At 36.8% G+C, this 21,020-nt stretch overlaps 13 protein-coding genes and 3 pseudogenes across 16 annotated transcripts, besides 2 other annotated features; 6 read left to right on the top strand and 10 right to left on the bottom strand.

Annotated features, from left to right (window-relative positions):
• Window positions 1-10,268: part of a mobile genetic element that runs on past the window's edge.
• Window positions 6-590, top strand: TVAGG3_0290610 (uncharacterized protein; the record flags this gene model as incomplete). Its single annotated transcript, XM_051229117.1, has 1 exon — window positions 6-590. The coding sequence occupies one exon, from the start codon at window positions 6-8 to the stop codon at window positions 588-590; it is 585 nt and encodes a 194-aa protein (XP_051098847.1).
• Window positions 623-1,318, top strand: TVAGG3_0290600 (annotated as a pseudogene). The gene has a single exon. A coding segment is annotated over exon 1 (696 nt).
• On the bottom strand, window positions 1,770-3,902 carry TVAGG3_0290590 (annotated as a pseudogene). The gene has a single exon. A coding segment is annotated over exon 1 (2,133 nt).
• On the bottom strand, window positions 3,949-4,533 carry TVAGG3_0290580 (phage tail repeat-like family; the record flags this gene model as incomplete). The annotated part of the gene is made up of 1 exon (XM_051229116.1): window positions 3,949-4,533. One exon carries the CDS (start codon window positions 4,531-4,533, stop codon window positions 3,949-3,951), a length of 585 nt encoding a protein of 194 aa, XP_051098846.1.
• TVAGG3_0290570 lies at window positions 4,724-5,124 on the bottom strand (annotated as a pseudogene). The gene has a single exon. A coding segment is annotated over exon 1 (401 nt).
• On the bottom strand, window positions 6,097-7,506 carry TVAGG3_0290560 (phage tail repeat-like family; the record flags this gene model as incomplete). The annotated part of the gene is made up of 1 exon (XM_051229115.1): window positions 6,097-7,506. The coding sequence occupies one exon, from the start codon at window positions 7,504-7,506 to the stop codon at window positions 6,097-6,099; it is 1,410 nt and encodes a 469-aa protein (XP_051098845.1).
• Window positions 7,525-8,373, top strand: TVAGG3_0290550 (uncharacterized protein; the record flags this gene model as incomplete). The annotated part of the gene is made up of 1 exon (XM_001580271.1): window positions 7,525-8,373. The coding sequence occupies one exon, from the start codon at window positions 7,525-7,527 to the stop codon at window positions 8,371-8,373; it is 849 nt and encodes a 282-aa protein (XP_001580321.1).
• On the bottom strand, window positions 8,376-8,618 carry TVAGG3_0290540 (serine threonine-protein phosphatase family; the record flags this gene model as incomplete). The annotated part of the gene is made up of 1 exon (XM_051229114.1): window positions 8,376-8,618. The coding sequence occupies one exon, from the start codon at window positions 8,616-8,618 to the stop codon at window positions 8,376-8,378; it is 243 nt and encodes an 80-aa protein (XP_051098844.1).
• On the bottom strand, window positions 8,648-8,999 carry TVAGG3_0290530 (uncharacterized protein; the record flags this gene model as incomplete). The annotated part of the gene is made up of 1 exon (XM_001580270.2): window positions 8,648-8,999. A coding segment is annotated over one exon (352 nt), but the record flags the coding sequence as incomplete, so codon positions are not given.
• TVAGG3_0290520 (phage tail repeat-like family) lies at window positions 9,130-9,957 on the bottom strand (the record flags this gene model as incomplete). Its single annotated transcript, XM_051229113.1, has 1 exon — window positions 9,130-9,957. One exon carries the CDS (start codon window positions 9,955-9,957, stop codon window positions 9,130-9,132), a length of 828 nt encoding a protein of 275 aa, XP_051098843.1.
• Window positions 10,179-10,268: a terminal%2Cinverted (terminal inverted repeat of Maverick transposon ID:TVAGG3_0290510).
• Window positions 10,269-11,222: 954 nt separating this feature from the next.
• On the top strand, window positions 11,223-11,705 carry TVAGG3_0290500 (SLEI family protein family; the record flags this gene model as incomplete). The annotated part of the gene is made up of 1 exon (XM_001580269.1): window positions 11,223-11,705. The coding sequence occupies one exon, from the start codon at window positions 11,223-11,225 to the stop codon at window positions 11,703-11,705; it is 483 nt and encodes a 160-aa protein (XP_001580319.1).
• Window positions 11,706-11,872: 167 nt separating this feature from the next.
• TVAGG3_0290490 (DDE endonuclease family) lies at window positions 11,873-13,417 on the bottom strand (the record flags this gene model as incomplete). The annotated part of the gene is made up of 1 exon (XM_001580268.1): window positions 11,873-13,417. One exon carries the CDS (start codon window positions 13,415-13,417, stop codon window positions 11,873-11,875), a length of 1,545 nt encoding a protein of 514 aa, XP_001580318.1.
• Window positions 13,418-13,778: 361 nt separating this feature from the next.
• Window positions 13,779-14,897, top strand: TVAGG3_0290480 (spectrin binding; the record flags this gene model as incomplete). The annotated part of the gene is made up of 1 exon (XM_001580267.1): window positions 13,779-14,897. The coding sequence occupies one exon, from the start codon at window positions 13,779-13,781 to the stop codon at window positions 14,895-14,897; it is 1,119 nt and encodes a 372-aa protein (XP_001580317.1).
• Window positions 14,898-15,187: 290 nt separating this feature from the next.
• On the bottom strand, window positions 15,188-19,308 carry TVAGG3_0290470 (SEL-1-like protein family; the record flags this gene model as incomplete). Its single annotated transcript, XM_001580266.1, has 1 exon — window positions 15,195-19,124. One exon carries the CDS (start codon window positions 19,122-19,124, stop codon window positions 15,195-15,197), a length of 3,930 nt encoding a protein of 1,309 aa, XP_001580316.1.
• A 127-nt stretch (window positions 19,309-19,435) lies between these two features.
• On the top strand, window positions 19,436-20,230 carry TVAGG3_0290460 (uncharacterized protein; the record flags this gene model as incomplete). The annotated part of the gene is made up of 1 exon (XM_001580265.1): window positions 19,436-20,230. One exon carries the CDS (start codon window positions 19,436-19,438, stop codon window positions 20,228-20,230), a length of 795 nt encoding a protein of 264 aa, XP_001580315.1.
• Window positions 20,231-20,417: 187 nt separating this feature from the next.
• On the bottom strand, window positions 20,418-21,001 carry TVAGG3_0290450 (uncharacterized protein; the record flags this gene model as incomplete). The annotated part of the gene is made up of 1 exon (XM_001580264.1): window positions 20,525-20,998. One exon carries the CDS (start codon window positions 20,996-20,998, stop codon window positions 20,525-20,527), a length of 474 nt encoding a protein of 157 aa, XP_001580314.1.
• Window positions 21,002-21,020: the final 19 nt, after the last annotated feature.

The raw sequence follows: 21,020 nt of genomic DNA, 5'->3' as shown, positions 1-21,020 counted from the left end.
TTTGAATGAAGCAAGTTAAATTCGTCCCACACCAATCTCAATGGACCGATGAAGAGTTTCAAGCTATGGTTGAAGGTGTTGAGAACGACATAGACGGCGAACTTGAAGGAGCTCAAACCACAATTGCAACCAAAATTGCACAAGTCAAGGAACAGATAGCTCCACTTAAAGCTACCAAAGCTACTCTTGACCTCATGGATAGTTACCGTTTAGATGTCAAGAGTGGAATAAGACAATTAAAATTAAAACTTCTAAACTACGAAGCTATACTCCAAAAGTTAGCAGAAATGAGAAGACTTTACCAGAGCTACTTACATGTAAGGGACTTACCTTCAAGCAGTCCGACCAAAGATGAATTTTCTGACATTGTCCCAATTTTGTCCGAAAGTCAGCTCAGATGTTTTGAACTGCTCCCAACATATCCAGAATATGAACGTTTGCCTGAACTCTTCCGCAATCTCAAAAAACGTTTTTTGGTTCTCATGTTCGAAACTTTTATCGGAAGAGACAACAAACGTTCAGAAGAAGAACAAGATATTATTTTAAACTTGTTGTATGACTTAACCGTCATAACAAGCTTTTTGAAGTAAAACCGTCATTCTCAAACCACTTCATTTTTTCGATGTCCGAACAAGCACCGAAGCCGAACACAATGGCAGATGTCCTTTCAATGTTGCCAGACAAGCGCCCAGTTCAAATTCAAATTTTGAATTTGAAAGCTCATCTGACAAACACCGTTAAGACTCTCCAAAGTAGTCTTATGGAAGAGATGAAGGGACTTAAAGGTGAGTTCCTCATGAACCAAGCTTCCAATGAGAAAGTCCTGAACGATTTGACGGAAACCTTGCGCATTTACGCGAGAGAGAACCGAGACCTTGCCAGACTCATCTACCGTTTCTTCGAAGAGATAGACGCCATCTGGAAGGTACTCGGAAAGGACAGAACCTCCAACACCGTAATTCGTGAACACAGAATTGGAAGGAATTGTCGAGGAAGAAGAGAAACACGAAGAAGAAGAAGAAGAGGAAGAAGAGAAACACGAAGAAGAGGAAGTTTGGGCAACCCTTGTTGCCGATGACACTTACGAAATTTCCCAACCCTACCCATACCAAATCCGCAACAAGGAGACCGGCAAGGTTCTTACCCCAGTCCTCAACAACTTGGGACACTTGAACCTTACCTTCGGAATCGCGGTTCAATCTCCATGGGCAAGCTTGTCGCAATTCAATGGGTTCCAAATCCAAACAAGAAGACGAAGGTCAGACACATTGACGGTGACAAGCTCAACAACCGTAAGGAGAACCTCGAGTGGTTCTAAGAGTAAAAAAATTTTATTTTAGGGGGAAACCCCGAGTAAATTTAAGTTTTTAGTTGCGTAAGCGGCTTAAATTAAGGATAATTTGGACAAGTAGTTCCTGACTGAATTGGACTCTTTCGTCATCCCAGTTGCGTAGGAGGTCGTCCCAGAGGAGTTGGTAGAATTGCCAATCCAAGGACGATTTGTCCTCCCAGGCATTGAGGATGTACTGCTCGTAGAGTCTCATGACCTCTGCCTTGCACCAGACACCCTCTCCCTTGGAACGTAAGGCTTCTTCGAAGTGCTCGAATGCGATTGGCTGCGGACCATCTGAAATGACACTTTTTGTCCGTTTGGTCAATGTTCGTGTCTCGTGCCATAGTCGACGAAAATACAAAAAAGGTTATATATGAGTTTGAGACCAAGAATGGTGTAACTCGACCTGTCCGATTCAAATTCGAATAAAAATTTTTTATTCATGCAATGTTTTATTTCTGTGCCGTCTTCAAGTATGCCCCAGTACTTACGCTTGGAGAGGACATGAACTTCGGTGAAAATTTTGTCCAATTTGAATTGACCCATCTTTTCACCGACTACCCATTTCAATGAGTTTGTTGTACCTTCTTCGTTCGTCATGAGTGCGTCAATGTTCTCATAGTAAACCTTCACTTTGGATTTGACTTCGGAGAAGAATTTGTTGTAGTTGTCAAGGACTGCCTTTGCGAACTGAGGGTAAGACCAATGTTCGACAATAGGTTTTAATGTGGTTACTAAGCCACTTTGACCTTGAGTAATTCGTACTTCAAAACAAAAGGAGAAAACCTTTCAACAAAGTTGTCGACCTTCTCATAGTGTTTACTCTTCATCTCTTGAGGTTTCTTAATGGAATATCCCCATGTCGAATTCATAAGCAATTTGAGTGTCATTGCAAGTTTGGGGTTTGAAGCTTTCCTAATATCATACAGTTGTTGTATGACTTTTCCAACTGTATAGTTCCTTCCTGGGAACTCACCGTCTTCGTTTGGAATTCCAGTCGGGATATATTGGACGAACCTCATGTACGCAGCGTTAAGGTCGACATAGTATATCTTTTCATTGAGTCGAACTTGTCGCAACCAATTGGTCCAGTTCGTGTGAAATTCAAGTGAGTCTCTTATCTTCTGAGAAACTTCTCCTGTATCTCATAAACATCGTCGAAGCAACCTGTTTCATATAAAACCTTCTGACCTAACTCAGATGCTCTCCAATACAATTTGACGTCAATTGGATGTCTCAATGGAAGTTTGTTTATAGCATCTTGAAGTTCTTGCAACCTCATTGGAAGTTCTTCTGGTTCAGGTTGGTATCCGAACAATCCAACTCCTTTTGGAACAGTGTACTTCTTTTGTGCTATAACTTTGTCTGGAACAACTTTTGGTCTTGCTAACAATGAAAAGTTTGTTTCGTCTTTTGGTACAAAAGTTTCTGTCAGCTTGTCATCTGGAATTGGTTCCAACAAACCTTTCTCGAAAAGAATGTTTACAGCTCTGACAATGTTGCACTTGCCTTTTCCGAACAATGGGTTTGTAAGACTTTCGTTCAACATGAAGTGGTTGTGGACAATTACAATCTTCAACCATGGTAAGTCTTTGTCAACAACATAGTCGTCATGTGAAGAACCTTTAGCTGTAGGTATGTTGACTCGGATATTGACATTTGCCAACGGTGCAACTTTTGCCAATTGACCTCTAAGAATGTACCTTGTCTTCACACATGACTCAAGATACTTCATCTTCTCATCTGTAACAAGACCAGAGTTCCTGAGACATGTAAGAATACAAGGTTCATTGACAATTGTTTCAATTGAATTGTAAATTCCATACCTTGTCAAGTCAATGTCAGACTTATTTATGAACGGGAAGTATCCAGCATGTTGTCTGACTGCTTGAGGGTTAGGTTCATACCATTCAAATTTTACACTTGCAATTCCTTCAATTGCATTCAAAATGTCTGAGTCGGAGTCAACCATTTGTTCTCTCTTTGTAGTCTTGAAAGCGTCAAGAAGTTGTGCAGCTGTTGTGACATTGCCATGTGCATAGTAAATGTGACCGTCCAAATCTGTTACGGTTAGTCTGAGATTGTATCCTTTCTTATTTCCGTCTTGTATGGCAGCAAGTACTCCCATGAAGCCTTCTTTGTTCTTTCCTTCGTCAAAGTTTACTGTAAAGGTTCGACCAGATGTAATTTGACTTCTAACTTCACGGTACTTTTCATATGCATATCTTGTTCTTTCCATGGGAGCATGTTTGTCTTCACCTTTTCCTTTTTTCCTTCTCAAAGGATGCAATTGTTCGTCATGTTTCCAATAGAATCTGGCAAAGCCGTCGTGTCCTTCAACTTGCGGTTCACTAACATTGAAAGGCATGTCCATAAGACGTTCTTCTTCTAACCTCTCTAATCTGTTTGGATAGTTTGCGCGTGCTGTTTCTAAGTCCATTTCATAGCGAAGACCAGCCAGTTTGTCATAGACTTTTATGGGTCTTCCCTTCCTATATTTAAAATTCTTCGAAACTCTCCAACCATATCTTTCTAACTCTGCTTTTATTCTAGCAGACCTTCTATCCATTCTATACGGGGGCATTTTTATAAAAATAAAAAAATATTTTTTTTCTTTACTTTACATAACCGCCTGCTGCCATAAGTCTTTGACGCCAACCCATACCAGCTAATGAAGGTTGGCTTGGTTTAGTCTGGAGACTAAACTTTGGTTTTGGTTTATCTTCAGTTTTTGGCTCACCTTCTTCTATTGGTTTTTCGTCACTTTTCGGTTCCTCTGACTTTACCTCACTTGCTGGAACAGTTGTGTCGTCAACATCTTCGTAAATATCATATGCCATCTGTTTTTGTTTTCCTTTCAACTTTTTGTGTTTGTTGTAAAGTTTAGAATATTTCGACTCTAAGTCAATGAGATGTTCTATAATGAACTGTTGGTCAGTGAAGTAAACTTTTCCATCTGTTGTCTCGAAAGCTCCTTCAGACTTCAATATTTTATTTGTGAGAGTCTGTTTCTTTTTTGAGATACTAGCCGTTCCATTTCTATGAAAAGTGACTTTGTAGTTAGGGTTTGTATTTCCAGACCTGGCACTTTCTATTATTGAATTTTTTTCTTCATCTGTAAGTTCTTTGACAGGTTTTGACAATGGTTCTGAACTTTTTGTTTGTGGTGTCAAATCTACCGTTTCAACTTCTTCGGTCATTTCATCTCAGTAAAAAATTTTAGTTTGGTTTGTTTTCAACTGGTTGTTTAGGTTTTTTAAGTCGGTCTAAAACTTCTGAGGTATAGGAAGAACTTGACAAACACGTTTGTGTAACTGCTGGAAGTCGACAAATCCATCTTGAACCCATTTGTCTCAATGCTGTATTGTTCATTTCATCTCAGTAAAAAATTTACATTCCCCACGTTTGAGGCGGTTGAGGTTGGTTATTGTTTACCCATGTTGTGCATGGTTATATCCTCTGTTAAAGAATCTTTCACCTTGGTCCATATAGTGCCCTGCTTGGTTATAGTAGTCATTTGCTTTGTTATAGTAGTTTCCTGCTTGTCTTCCTACATTGTCCATCCATCCTTGAACTTTTCCTCTTGTTTCAGGATTTGGAATAAGATTTGCTGCATCTCGTGCTACATCCCAACCTTTCTGTACAGTTTGTATAATAGGTTGTGCTTTCTCTTTAAGTATACCTAATGTACTCAAAATCTTCCTTCCAACTCCAAATACACCTCTGGCTATTGTTCCCACTGCGGGCAAAAATCTGGATGCAACTCCTGCTAATGCGCCAAATAAACCCATTTCTTATGGGTTAAAAAATGACGAATCCAAACAAGGACCCCTATGTTTCTAAAGCGACAAAGAAAGCACTCATGATAAAAATCTTTAGTTCAACACCAAATGCTTGGTTTATGGATATCTTGGAAAACATTCCGAGGTATAGAGAAGATGGACCACCATACTGGCTAATATTTGTCGGTCAAAACACAAGATACTGTGAAGCCATACCATTATGGTCCAAAAATATTTTAGATGTGAAAACTGCTTTGACAATATTCGTTGACAAATACCATCCAACAAAACTGACATCTGACTGTGAAAGTTCTTTCAAATCAGACGATATTAAAAACTATCTGCGTTCAAAAAATGTAAACCAATATTTCATTGTCGACCAAAACCATTCTGCTCTTGGTGTCATTGACAGTTGTATAAAAATCTTAAGAGACTTAAACCAACCACAAGGTGGTGAAGCAAATGAAATGTCATATGACGACAAGTATAGACATTCTCCATGGCAAAGATGAGACAAGTTTTAAATATTTACAATAGCCGTAAACAAAAAGGTTTGGGAAACCACTCCCCCGAAGAAATGAAAAACAACCCCGACTTAGAGAAAGACTATATATTTAATAGTTTAGTCAAAAGAGACAAACAAGAAAGAATGCCAGGCTTCAAACTTAAGAAAGGTGACAAAGTAAAAATAGAAATACCTAAACGCGACCCATATGAAAATACTATTGACTATGACAACAATGGGAACTCGACAGGTACTCACATTCGTGTTCGTAAAAATAGAAGAAAGTATACAAGAGAATATTATGAAGTTTTAGGCAAACATGGCAAAATGTACAGACTGCAAGCAGAAGATAAAACTACTATTGTCAGACCTCGTTTCAAACTTGTCAAAGTTCAAGGTGGTATACTTTCAAAGACAGTTCCTAACAAATATAAGACAACTCCTGACGAATATGCTAAAGAAGTTGAAAATGACGACTAAGCATTTCTATACCATGCGTAAACTGTCATGTAAGGTGGCATGTAGTCTTTACTTTGTCCCGTTGTTTGCGTATACCCTGAAACGCGATGTGTATGGCTTCCTCCTACCTCAGTGTTACTCCAGTAACAATTTATAGCAAACTTAACGTCCTCTTTAACATCATATCCTTTACCTTTTGTCATTCCTGACCAATCCCAAAATCTATGACTATGCAAACCTGCTTCAGATGTACTTAAATTTATGTAGTGACTGTGCGCAGGTAAATTTGCACCTGAAATCGTTTTACTTCCACCTGTTTCCTTTGAAGAGTTTGCACAATACAAAAACCTGTCGACTATTTGAGTCCAAGTTCCGAGACCAAGTACTACTTCTGGTCTGGTAGAGTTCATTGACGTATAAATAGAGCCTATAGGATATAATGTTTGAAGTATTTCTGTCTTTAATGTTTGAAGCTCTGTTTTGTCTGCTTTCTTGTCATATAAATCTTGAGCAGTGAATTTAATATTATGTTCATCCTTCATGACATAAACATCTTTACATCTAATGTTTAACATCGTCGTTATGTCGTCATCCGATGTTAAACCTTGTGGAAAGTTAGGAGGTTTACAATATAATGCATCCCCACCAGTTTCTTCAACCGTTCCTTCAATACTTTCTATAGCAACAGTTGTAAAACTTGTATGTGTATGGTTCTTGTCTGCTTTCTTCTCTAACTCATCGTTAACATAAGTTTTATCTGCTTTAAGGTCTAAACATCCTGAAACCCATCCTGTATCGGCTTTAACTTTAAAAGTCTTCGATGTCCATTCATGGTACCAGTCAACCCTTTCTTTCATTTCGTTATCTTTTTCATCCACATATTCCTTATCTGCTTTCTTCTCTAACTTACTAGCCACATATTCCTTATCCGCTTTCTTTTCAAGGCTAACGTTTAAGTCTGTTATTTCAGATATAGAATGTGTATGAGTCTTTTTAGAATATTCGTTTTCAGCTCTTGTCACTTCACTTGACATTTTATTGTCAACATATGTTTTGTCTGCTAGTTCAGGATGAGTATGTTCTTTTGTTGCATAAGCATTGTTAGCTCTTTCTTCTTCTTTTGCTATTGCATCGTCTACATACTCTTTGTCAGCTTTGTTGTCAATATCTGCTTTCAAAAGAAGTTCATCTATAGGTTTCTCGTTTAAAGTTCCTTTTGTTGGATTTATACAAACAGTATGGTTCTTGTTGTCTTGAAACAGAAACTCGTCTGTCATTGGGTTTATCGTCAGTTTTAAGTTTCCTTCTTTCAATGACTCAGATATCTTAGAATAGTTTGAAAAGTTTGTTGTGTTCTTATTTAGAGCTTGCATAATGAGTTGTCGGTTGTGTTGTATTTCTCTCATGGAAGCAATATCTTTCGACATTTTTATTCTAGATAAAATATGCTTCCAATAGAAAAAGAAAATTCAAGAGTTGCTACAACTAAACCATTAGATGAACTTTTTACGAATGTCGGTCAAAAGTTTGAGACAGAGACCGTAAAGCATGAAGGCTATCGTTTTGACTACCCATTAAGATGGCTAAGAGACCCATCTGTCACAAAAGCTATTGGCTTTCGTAGAATGAAGTTTGTGTCTGTAGAAGATAAAAGTTTTCCATTTATTGTAAGGTTTCATATAGATTATATATCTGAAGGGAAACGAAAAATGTGGGAAGAAATTGAGCTAATACAAGTTGACCTTTCATCTTCTCTACAGACTGCGTTAAAAAATATAGAAGATAAAATAAATTCATGTTATGCAAAATATGCTGATGAATATGCAAATACCGAGAGCACACTTTATGTGAGAATTGTATATGACAAACAAAATTCACAAGTGTCATTTCAAATCTACGAAGACAATCCAAATAAAGACGAACAAATATATACAGAATTCACTGCAATGTCATGGTATTATTTGCAAAGAATGTTAAATCAGAAAGTCAAACTTCCTTTAGCAAATATTTACAGTCGATATGCAAGAGATGAACCATATTTATTTAAAGATGTTTTCGACTCAGATGCTATTATAGTTCATGCTTCATTTTCTGGTGCACAAAACTCTTTTTTATGCTTGGCAAATGACTTTTACGAAAAACCTACAAAGCTATATGAACCACCGAGTGGAAGTATTTCAGACTTTCAAGTATGGTTTACTACAGATGGAAGAAAAAGAATAATTCCATTATACCATGCGTTTTACTTAGAACTTAGTTTCATATACAACTACTATCGAACGGTAAAAATATAATTTTAATACGGTTGAGGTGTTGGATTTGGTTGCCAACTAGACTGTGGTGCAGGTTCAGGCTGTTGTATAACAGGAGCTTGCTCTTCTGGTTCAGGGTCTTTAGGTATAATACCAACAAACTGACCTACTCTTTTACCAATATTTTTGACACCGTTCCAAATTCCTCTTCCTACGGTTTTTATTCCATTCCATATACCTCTTCCAACATTTCGAAAGAAGTTTCCAATACTACTGAAGAAACCCATTTTACTATATGTAAAAATCTAATGTCCGCCTAGTCTCTTACGTTTCCTGTTGAGTTCCATTGCATTTTTTAACTGGAGCTCATACATTCTATTTCTCCTCTGGTAGAAAACATATTCTGGGTCAACTCCTGTGTTCGCGTCATCTGCATAGAGTTGTTTATATCCCACTTCAGGGTTTGTATAAAACTCTTTCCATCTCATATTTGCATACCATGGTGGCAAGCCTAACGCAGCGTCATTTGACATGGCAGTTTGCATTTGTACATCTGTTGGCACTTGACCATAGTTTGCCATTGCAGTTTGTATTCTAACTTCATTTGGAATATTCTCTGGGTTTGGTTGTCCAGGTTGCTGTGCATTCGCTAAGTTCTGTGCGTCCATTTAATATTAGATAAAAATATCTCTTACGAGTACATATACTGAACATTTGCAGGCATTGGTTCATCTTCATATTCTCTGTACTTTTCTGCCACGTCAAATAAATAAATGACACAATGGAAAAAACCTAAAACTAACAATCCGATTTCAAACCACATTTACTTACTAGTAAAATTTCTTTGTTATGACACTTTCTCCAGTTTATAGGACCTCTCTCATATTCTATCTTATCGTATCTAAACTCATAGTCATGTATGTCCTCTAACCATCTCATGACACTTTCCAAACCACTTTTATCGGATGTAAAGTAAAAGCATGGATGGTTATGTAAAACGTCTAAAGTTTCTAAAGAGTCTCTCAAAGTCCAGTCTACTTGGTATTGAAAATCCCATGTGTTATAGAACGGCGGGTCCACTATAAAGAAAACATTTTCCTTGTCTTTATATTTTTCATACAACTCTGTCCAATGACATCTCACAAACTCTATACCCTCAATATATTTTTCTATGTTCTCTTTGAAAACATTTGTATAGTTAAGATATAAAACTTTTGACATAAGTGTTTCAATGTCATGAACTCTTATAGCACCACTATATAATAGTCTAGCAGATATACTATCCCAGTCTATATATTCTGCTTTTTTCAAAACCTCTCTCACAATATTTTTCTTATCTAATGGTATACGTTCCATCTTACCTATAGGTATCTTTTCTTTTAACTCTTTCAATATATTGTTTGTGTCTGGAATATGTTTGAGACGGTTCATATAGTTGTCGAAGTCATTGCATATAATCTTTGAGTCTGGAAATACAGTATGGCACAAATGAGATATATAGAAACTTCCACCGAACAAATCTACAAATGTTAGACCATTCGGTAGTTTCTTAAGTTCTCTCAATATAATATCTTTACATTTACTCTTATTTCCAAAGAACGGTAACGGTGGTTTTGTAAAATTCATTTATATATAATAATAAAAATGTTTTTTCCTGAAAAGTGACAGAAAAGTGACAAAACATGTACGAAGAAGTCTTGAAAATTCAAGAGGGTAGAAAAGAGGTTAGAAAAGAGGTTATATCTAACCTTCTACCCTAAACATTATTTTTGTCTGATTTTACGAAGAAGTCTTGACAAAACATGAAAACATATATAATTTGTGAAAAGCTCCTGGAAGACCCGTATATAAGAACTTCATTTATTCTAAACATCTTCGGGGCTAGAGGGCACGAAGTGCCTGGAAGCCCCACTACCTTTTTTTTTTTTTTTTTTTTTGAGACAGTAATTTCTTGACAAATAACCTCAGCATAAAGATATTTCAGTAAAACAATTTATTGTTGAAAGAAGATTCTTTAAAATTATATAAACATGGATTGGAAAATTTTTGTAATTTTTCCTAAATTTAGGAAAAAATACCGTACCTTGAATAACCGGCGAACCATTCAATTGGTCATAGACCAATTTGAGATACCCTTTTCAGAGGAATCTAAAATGTTGTTTATATGGTTATTTATATATTATTTAATCATTTTCTTAAATAAAAATCATAAGTTCTCAATTTTTCTTCATAACGATTCTTATAAATTTTAATGTTTTTACTATGAGTGCTAAATATTATTAATTACTAAATGATTTTAAAAAGAAAAAACATGTTTTTACTTTGTACGTTAACATACGTTAATATCACTTCGGCTATGGATAGAGGCCAACAGCGCCTTATTAATGAGAAAAACATTAGCCTCTTATCAATGAGATGGAAGTGTATTCGTGGATTACAATTGTGAATTCAGATACACTTCCATCTCAAAAAATGCAATCAAATTTGTATTGAATTGCATTTTTTGAATACATGCTATTGGCAGTTGGGTTTTTAGTGCATTTATATTATATTGGTACTAAGGTTTTTGGAAAATTTACAAAATAAATTTAATATTTTGTAAATGTTATCAGTTCTTACGCTTTTGGAAGGAGGGATGGTATTTTTGGAGCATTTATATTATATTGGTACTAAGGCTTTTGGAAAATTTACAAAATAAATTTAATATTTTGTAAATGTTATCAGTTCTTACGCTTTTGGAAGGAGGGATGGTATTTTTGGAGCATTTATATTACATTGGTACTAAGGCTTTTGGAAAATTTACAAAATAAATTTAATATTTTGTAAATGTTATCGGTTCTTACGCTTCCTCTCTTCATCAAGATGCTTCCTCACTCCATCATGCATCCATCATGCAGCTTCCTCTCTTCATCAAGGTGCTTCCTCTCTTGATCAAGATGCTTCCTCTCTTCATCAAGATGCTTCCTCTCTTCAACAAAGTGATTCCTCTCTTCTTCAAAGTACTTCCTCTCTTGATAAAGATGCTTCCTCACTCCAACATGCAGCTTCCTCTCTTGATCAAGATGCTTCCTCTCTTGATCAAGATGCTTCCTCTCTTGATCAAGATGCTTCCTCTCTTGATCAAGGTGCTTCCTCTCTTCATCAAAGTGCTTCCTCTCTTCAACAAAGTGCTTCCTCTCTTCTTCAAAGTACTTCCTCTCTTGATCAAGGTGCTTCCTCTCTTCAACAAAGTACTTCCTCTCTTGATCAAGATGCAGCTTCCTCTCTTCAACAAAGTGCTTCCTCTCTTCATCAAGATGCTTCCTCTCTTGATCAAGGTGCTTCCTATCTTCATCAAGATGCTTCCTCTCTTCTTCAAAGTACTTCCTCTCTAAATCAAAGTGCTTCCTCTCTTCAACAAAGTGCTTCCTCTCTTCTTCAAAGTACTTCCTCTCTTGATCAAGGTGCTTCCTCTCTTCATCAAGATGCTTCCTCACTCCATTATGCAGCTGCTTCTTTTCTTCATCAATTCCTCTTCACCCTGGAGCTCCTCAGCTTTATATCATTTTAATTGTATTTTTTGAAATCCACCTGCAGTAGGATAAAGGAGATGTAACTCACGACTAAGAACCTGGCCATATGCTCCATTCCAGGCCAAAACAGATTGCATAACCACAAACAGATTGAAATACCAATCCTGTTGCTGCATGGGGCGTCCATATTCCATTTGGAAGACTTGCATCATCACATTTGGATCTGTAAGGACTTTGTCGTTGACAAAATTGGGCCTTGCAGGAGGAACTCCATTTGCTACAATGTATCTGGAAGCAAGAGGTTTGTTCATATCCAATGGATAGATTCCTGTTGCTTTAAAAGCATTTTCGATGTTTGTAGCTGTGCAAGACACACTACATGCATCAAGGAAGCTGCGAACCATGATATAGCGCAGTTCTCTGGCGTTCCATACATAATTGATCACCATATGCCCTTGCTGATCGTACCGGATAGTCGCCATATCAAACAACTTCTTGAATTGGGCCTTCAAGAGAGAAAAAATCCCAACATCAAGAGGTTGTAAGATATGAGATGTATGGCCTGGGAGAACAAGAAGCTCGATATTGAAGGCGCTCAAGAGGCGAACGGCCAAGAAAGAGAGCCTGGATGGATGACCATCTACAATTAGGAGAAAAGGTACCTGGGCATCAAACACATTCATTTGAGACCTTTTCTCCTGTACTTTGCAGATGAACATGATACAGTATACCATAAAAAGGTATTTGTTCATCCATCCACTCTCGGAGCGAACAAAAAAGGCGTCCAGATCTTCCAATTCCGCATCAAGGGTCTTCTTTTGTGGAAGTATCACCATTGGCTTCATAGTTGTACCATCTGCAAAGATGGTACAGACCCCTGTAAGATGTGGAAGCTGAGACTTTTCAGCGCGAACTGGGCGATTCCGGCCAGCAGTAAGAACTTTATAGCGACGTTTGGAATAGAGCATTGTCTCGTCCATATTCGCAATAAACTTCTTCCTGCGGGCAAAGTATCTATGCTTGGAGAGGAAAAATTGGCGAATATGGTTTGCGTCACAGGTAGAGGGTCGGAGCATATCAATAGTTTGGGAGCTCACAATCCGAATTGACAATCTTGTGGCGATATGATTAAGCCAGCCATGGGATGGCGATGGGCAGTAATCATCGAGCTTCGCTAGAAGATGCGGGCATCTTGCAGCGATTAGTACCCGCGCCGCAAATTTTAATCTCCTATTTTGTAATTCCGTACAGACAGCAATGGCCATTGATGTTGTAATACAGTTCAAGTCGTCTGCCATCTCTTGAACAAGTTTTTTGAACTGCATTTCATCTGGTAGTGACAAAAGGGTCATACCACCCCCTGACTGACCTTTTGTCCATGAACGACAAGTAGCAGTGCGCATGATTGCGCGTGCTACTGTCGTCTTTGAAATTGAGTAAACATTCCGTATTTGTTGATAAGACTCGCCATTTACTCTTCGATAGAGTAAATCGAGTTGCATCTGGGTCAATAGCCCAAGATTTTTATAGTTTTCTAATTCTGCAAACTCGGGAATTCGTGTTCTTGGTTGCATTTTTTTAAACGGGAACTTCACAAATTTGGTTCATGGCCATAAAAACTCATTCAATTTTTCTGAGATTTTTTTTCGTCACTCACTCAAAACGCAGAGGACCATTCTTCTCAAAATTGAATTATTTTCTCAAATATTGAGTGAGTAAAATGGGCACGTTGTGTAAATTGATTCAAAATTTTTTATTGGTACACGACCTTTGAAATTGGTCTCGGGCTATTCAACCTACGGTATTCTACATGTATTCAAAATAAAACTGTCCACATTAAATACATACATAAAACTTAATCTAACCGAGTTATAATTAAATTGAATTGCTATCAAAAATTGAATTTGCATTCAAATTATGAATTATTATTTTTATATGAGTAGCAGCAACACGAACTCTCAAGAATACATAGAGTTACTTAAAGATTATTACAACACATTCAATGATCTATACAGACTGAATACATCCAATGAAGATAAACTCAACAAACTTTACAATGATATCAAAAAGAACTTGATTGAAACCAAGTATTTCTCGCCATCACAGATTGTTAGTGCAATATTACGTGCATCACAACTTAATAATCGGTATAATACGTCGTATAAGATCATTTATGATAAGATCATTAAAGATTTTCATCTAAATTGTGGTGATTTTTCAATATATCTTTTAGATGTCCACTCTGAAAACACAATTTACAAAGCCATCATGCATGATGATAAAAAATCATTTATAAATTTCATAGAAAGTGAGAATTTTGATGTAAATCAAAAATTAAAAGGTTTTTACTATCCATCATGTTTCACAAAGTATTCATTACTCGATTTATGTTGTTATTATGGTGCTGTTAATTGCTTTAAGCTATTAATAACACTACATGGCCCAGAAATAACCAAAAAATGCCTTTCATTATCATTTTTGGGAGGAAAACCTGATATCATACATGAATGTTTGAAGGCACAAACACCGGATTCAAAATGCATGAAATTCGCAATAGCTTCACACAACATTGATTTTGTCAGTTATCTTATGAATGAATATAGTTTAAAGTTTGATTTTAAGGCATGTTGTGAATACAACAATCTTCATGCCTTTTTAATGTATTTAGATATGACTAACGATATAGAATCTTGCTTTATTAATTCACCAGCATTTCACTATCCACCTCTTTGTGAATATTTACTTTCATTGGGTGTAAATGTCAATGCAACTGATAGTTCCAGTACAACGGCACTTCATAATGCTGCACTTTACGATTCTCCAGAAATTGCAGAAATAATTATCTCACATGGCGCAAACATCAATGCTAACAATAATTTTCATAAATTAACTGCCCTCCATATTGCAGCCACTCATGAATCATATTCAACTTTAAAAGTTCTACTTTCACACGGTGCAGATATGATGCTTGAGAATTCATTTGGGAGTACTGTTCATAGTATTGTAAAACATAAGAACAACGAACGATTACAAGATTTAATCATTATTCAATAAAAGGAAAGAGATAGTAATAAACAAATTTTGTTATATGACCACCAAATTCATGTTAAATATCATTATGATCTCATTCAACATCATTGGATAAATATTAAAATTTTAATGCGACATTTTTTTTCATTTTGAAATTCTTGAATTTAACAATATATTGTTAAGCCTCAGGTTCAGCCAATTAATAAAAATACAAGCCACATAAAAATGTTAGTCAAATTAATAAAACTGTCGCACAAACGAAGCGTTTTGTTAGTCAAATTCACAATTTCATATTTAAATATCAACATTAATTTTTTTTATTCAGTCAAGATGATAAACTTCACATTGATGAACTGCATGTTCGCAGCCTAACTCAGCAGCTCTCTTCAACAAAGCTACAGACTCCTGATAAGTCTTTGCATCAGGGTTAGAATTCAACTGAACCATTGCGTAGTTGTACATGGAATTCAAATGTCCGCTTTCAACACCGAGTCTGAAACACTGCAAAGCGTCAGAGATAGAAGCAGGAGCTCCACGTCCATTCAACAGCATTACGCCGTACAAACACAACGCGTCGAAGTTTCCTGCAGCAACTGCTTGTTTGCAGTATTCCATTGCCAATTCATCATCTTTCCTTCCTTCAGAATTTGTCAAAGTATTGTAACTGTATTTATACGCAGCGTTTTCTATTCCTTTGTTTGCGGCCATTCTCAAGTATCTCATTCCTGTCTTGTAGTCCTTTGTTTCCTTTTCAGTCAGCAATATACCAAGGTTGTACATTGCTTGTGTGTTTCCTCCGTCAGCTGCCTTCTTGAAGTAATCTCTTATTTCTGCATCGTACAAACCATTTTTGTTCATTTTCACCATCAAAACTGCGATGTTATACATTGCTTCAACATTTCCTGTTTTCACAGCTCTTTGTAGATAATTCATTGCCTTTGTGTAATCTCTTAACACTCCATTACCACTTGCAAGCATTATACCAATGTTACAAGCAGCAATTGGGTCTCCTAAATCAGCGGCTTTTTGGAATAATTCTGCAGCTTTTGTGACTGTTTCAACATTTTGTGCCAAAATTACTGCAGCAGCATTCATTGCTTCGATATTTCCGAAATCGGAAGCCATCAAATAATAGTTAGTTGCTGCTTCTAAGTTTCCTTCAGCTGCAAGGACTTCTCCGTACAAAAATGTTGAGTCAGGATCTCTCAGATTTATTCCTGTCTGCATGATATTTTTGGCGATATCGATGTCTTTGTCGCAGTTTACTCCGAAGAATTTGTTTCTCGCGTAAGGTGCTAAACACTTCAAAACGTTGTGTTCCATACCTGTCTTGAAGTACTGCATTGATCCGAATCCGTTTTTCTCGCATCCTTCTCCTATTTCTGTCATTAAACCTAAATCATAAGCTGCCAACCAATATTCGTGTTCGTAACAATCTCTGAACAATTTATATGATTGGTCGACATCTTTAGGAACTCCATCATCACCTTCTCTAAGGAGAGTTGCCATTCCGTAAACAGCATGGTAGTTTCCTTTGTCGGCAGCCATTTTATAGTAATTTAATGCTTCAATAGGATTTCTATTCGCGTAATCCTTTCTTGACAAAATTCTTCCCAAAGCAACTAAAGAATCAACAACACCGTTTTCAACAGCTCTCTTATGATACTCCACGGCCAAATCCAAGTTCTTTTCGATGCCTTTTCCGCCTTCCAACATTGTTGCGTACTGGTAAATGGCTTCATAAGAACCTTGTTCCATTGCTTTGATGAAGATACTCGCGGCATCATCGAATTTCTTTTCTTCCATTGAGTAGTTTCCGAGTCTCAGCAAACAGATGATGTCGTTGTGTTCTGCACCAATTCTTTCCCATCTCAAGATCTCGTGCGATGGATAATTCATTCTTTCTAAACTCAAAACGTAGAAAGAAATTCCTCTGTAAACACCTGCATCATAAGCTCTTCTTAAATGATCAGCTGCTTGTTGGAAATCTCCTTGTTTGTAGAAGATGATGCCTAAATCAACTTCAGCATCTTTTACGCCTAAAACTGTTGCTTTTCTAAGATAAACAATTTCTTCGTTTTCACCGGCATTTTCTACTTTTCCTTCTGCAATTAATTTCGCGTATTCGTAACATGCCAAAGGAACATCTTTGTCAGCGGCGCCTCTCATGTAGTTTATCGCTGCTTGCGTGCATTCGCCCATTCCGATCCACATGTGAGCTAAGTTGTACATGGAAAGAGGCAATCCGGCACGTGCTGCAACGTTGAAGTGGTAAATCGACTTCGTAATGTCTTCGTTCATGAACATGAGAGCGAGTTCTTGGTCGGCGTCGGGGAGACCTTTGGAGGAGGCCTCTTCTAACATGTTAATAACCATGTTTTTGGTGCCTTCGTTGGCTGAGAGTTTGAGCATGAGGGCGTACTGGAAAAGAGCAATTACGTCATGAGGCGCGGCCTCTTTGAAGTGCTCTTGGGCTTTGTATGCTTCTTTTTGACAGCCGATACCGTCTTTCTCCATCATGCCGACAATTCGCATGGCTTTGTACGAACCGCGGCTCATGGCGTATCTGGCCATCTCCATGGCTTGAACGGGATCCCTGTCGCAGCCGATTCCCCTCAACCTCATGTTCGTTAATAAAATTGCAGCGGGAATGTACATCATATAGATCGAACTGAGCAACGCAAAGGCTGCTTGGGCGTTGGGCTCGATGCCGTCACCTTCGATAAGTGCTTTCGAGAGGTGGTACCGAGCGGGGATATCTCCAAGATCGGAAGCTTTTTTGAGATATTCGTAAGCAAGTTTGGAATTCTTTTTGGTGATTTTTCCACGATGAAGAGCGATACCGTAATATCTCATGCCTTTGACATTTTCCATTTTGGCGGATTTTTCAATCAATTCCATGGCTGCCGCCGGATCGTTGGCCTCCAACTTGGATATAGCCATACAGAGACTTGCACCACTCGATCCAGCGTTCGCAGCTCTCTCCATGAGAATTTCTGATTCAGATTGACTTGTTTGAGACATCTGTTTCGCTTGAGACTTCATGGCTGAGGCATGGCCTGCTCTGGCGGCTTGGTCTAGCATAAGGAAACCTTCTTCAATCGAAATTGTTCTCGCACCTTTGATTCCGAGACGGCCAAGGTGGGTTTTTGAGAGAATATAACCGGCATCCGATGATTGTTTGAAATATTTTTCGGCTTCGACGATACGGTTTTGACTTTCGAGTAATTTACCGTATAAATACATAGCAGATCTATCATTTGCATCTGCGGCAACTTGTATGACTTTTTCTTCGCTTATTTCTGGACTGTTCGGTATGATTCCTTCCTTTAATAATTTGAGATAAGCGATACAAGCCTGCATATGCCTTTTTTCGATGGCCTGAGTGAGGTATCTGAGGCCCTCACCAATATCCTTTTGAACCATGATGCCGTACAAGAGAATCATGCCGTACGCGTAGCAAGCAGAAGGATCTCCAGAAGCAACCATTGGTTCATACTTCTCTTTGACCATTTTGGCGTACTGCTCGTCAATCGGATCGCCAATGGTGAACTTTGGGTGGATATCGTAAAGAGACCAGATTAAGGTTGAATCTAAAAGTTTGTCTCCGTGGTAGTAAATAGTTTTGTCGGCATCCGCAGTGATAGCTTGTTGCAGTTCCGTAGTAATTTGTCCAAACTCTAATTCAGAATCGAAAATAAATTTTTTGGCCATTCCCTGGAACTTTCCATCAACATCTAATTGGCCGGATAGTCTTGAACTGAAGACAACAACATGTTTTCCATCTGCAAATTGCGATATCTGGTCTTCATTGCGGCATAAAACATCTTTATTGTAAATTTTAACTTGGGATTTGTTAATACGGTAGTATTTCTGAATCTCTGATTTGATGTATTTAATTTGGAACTTCGGTGGGGCGTCAACCTCCATCAATAATGAATTTCCGAATTGAATGTAGCACATAACATATTCATCAGCACGATTATTTGATGCAATGAATAATGTTGGAAATGGAGATCTTAATTCACTATTCAAGAATGTGTTACTTTCCATAATTTTGGAATTATAAATTATAATGGAATTTGTAAAATCGATATTATGCCTTTTCTCAATTTCAGCCTGTATTTCACCGAATGTATTATTTGTCTTTACTTCTAGCATGATTTTCTTGCCTTCTATTGTGAATACGACTAAATCAATGTAATCTATTTCGTTTGGACCAGCGTAAAGTATCATATCATCTGTGAGCATGAAAGAAAACCACTCTTGCTCGTGAATCTTCCTCTCATATGTAAAAATTGAAAATTCGAACTTATTGTAATAGATTTTCCTTTCTAAAATGAGAGAAACAAGATCACTTACCGTCGAGCCTGCCTTCATTTCAAATGAATGAGCATATTTCCCGGCAAATAAGATAATCTTCATTCAATCTCAGAAAAATTATATTTTATTCTGTTTACAACTATTCAAAAACGTCGAATCCCTTTCTTCAGCGTCTTTATTTCCTAGATAAGATAGGCTATGATAGAGCATTCGTTGAGTTTAAGCATACTACTCACCTAATGGATGATGAAGAGAGTGCATTTCTCAAATCTTTAATGGATTACGGATTAGATTACGAACCTACGTCAATTAAAAATGCTCTTAACTTTATTGACTCGTTTGTTGATATGGGAAAATATCCACCTCAGACTATTTTAACGAGATGCTTGTTTTTGAGCATGTTAGATCAACAATTTGTTAACAAATTTGCGTTAATTACATCTAAAATTTCTGTAAAAGGATGGATTTTCCATGCTTTAGCAAAAATTATCTCTCATAGATTTGAAATCTTGACAAAATCAATTAAAGAAGATCAGCCTGTTTGGAACTTCTTAATCCCAGAATTATATAATCAAGCAACAAACTTGAACTTTGATCCGAAAAAGAGATTTTGCGAACGTGAAGTTTCTTCTTTGATTGAAGTTTTCCCTTTATATTGGCCTATTAATGAAACATCAAAAAATGAAGTTGAAAAACTCATTAAAGCGTTTTCTGATTTCGTTGTGGAAGCGAAATCTCAAACAGCGTACAAATTACTTTCAATTCTTGCTTACATCTTTCCAGTCGAAATATATAAGTCAATATCCGAAAACATCATTTACTTAGAACATTATGCTATCGTGCAAATATTGAGAGCAAATGCAAATATTGATTTAACAGAATTTGCAAGAGATACAGATCCTAGAACACTGACAATTAAAATGCTTCAATTCAATCCGGCAGAAGCTATCAGTATTGCCAAATCCATTCCTGAATGTCACGATCTTGTCCAATTATTTGAACATTATCGCCCATCTGAACATTCTTTTGTTTGATATATTAAATAGATTTGTTTATAACGTTATATTTTTTCTTATCGATGTAAAATTCAAGAATAATAAATTGAAAATTTTGTATTTTGAATTCAAATATATGCAAAACGCATCAGCCACCATTTGTCTTATGTTATATCTACATGGATCGCTCTCTACCGTTTTGAAAAAAATCAATATGAAATAAAATACAGGTTTTTAATTAAAACATACAGATAGTAAATAAAATTCAACACAAACAATGCTAACTAAACAATTATAGAGATTCTATTAGAATTATTATGAATAATTCCAAATCTATGTTTTTTCAGATTGCTTATCATCGTTAAGATTATCGTTAATAGCAAGTCGTACGCGCGAGAATTGATAAAATCCGTTTTGATATTTGTGAAATTTATATGAGAAGGCTAAACCTAATATAATTTCAAGTAAATGCTGAATAATATAACCGATAAGTATTGATTGAATAAGTGGACCTACACGTTTTATCGCAAACATCCAAACAAAGTCGAAGGCAAGAACGAATGGTAACGTGATAATAAGAAAGAGAATGAAATTTGGAATATTTGCTTTCTTATAACTTGATATAAACAAAACTCTAGCTACTTCGAAGAATATTTGTATAAATCCAACAACGGTTCCGTCCATATATGAAAGCATGTTCATTTGATGGAAAATAAGGATTGGCACACATAAAACATCATACCATCTATTAAACTGGAGAATAACCTCTATAGCAAGTAGACGTGGATCACCGCCAAATAGAGGCATTCAATATGTCAGTTTAAAAATT

Source organism: Trichomonas vaginalis, chromosome V, assembly GCF_026262505.1.
Source record: "Trichomonas vaginalis G3 chromosome V, whole genome shotgun sequence".
NCBI classification, from domain to species: domain Eukaryota; phylum Parabasalia; order Trichomonadida; family Trichomonadidae; genus Trichomonas; species Trichomonas vaginalis.
The sequence above is the reverse complement of the archived record's forward strand: the minus strand, read 5'-3'. Positions and strand labels throughout refer to the sequence as shown.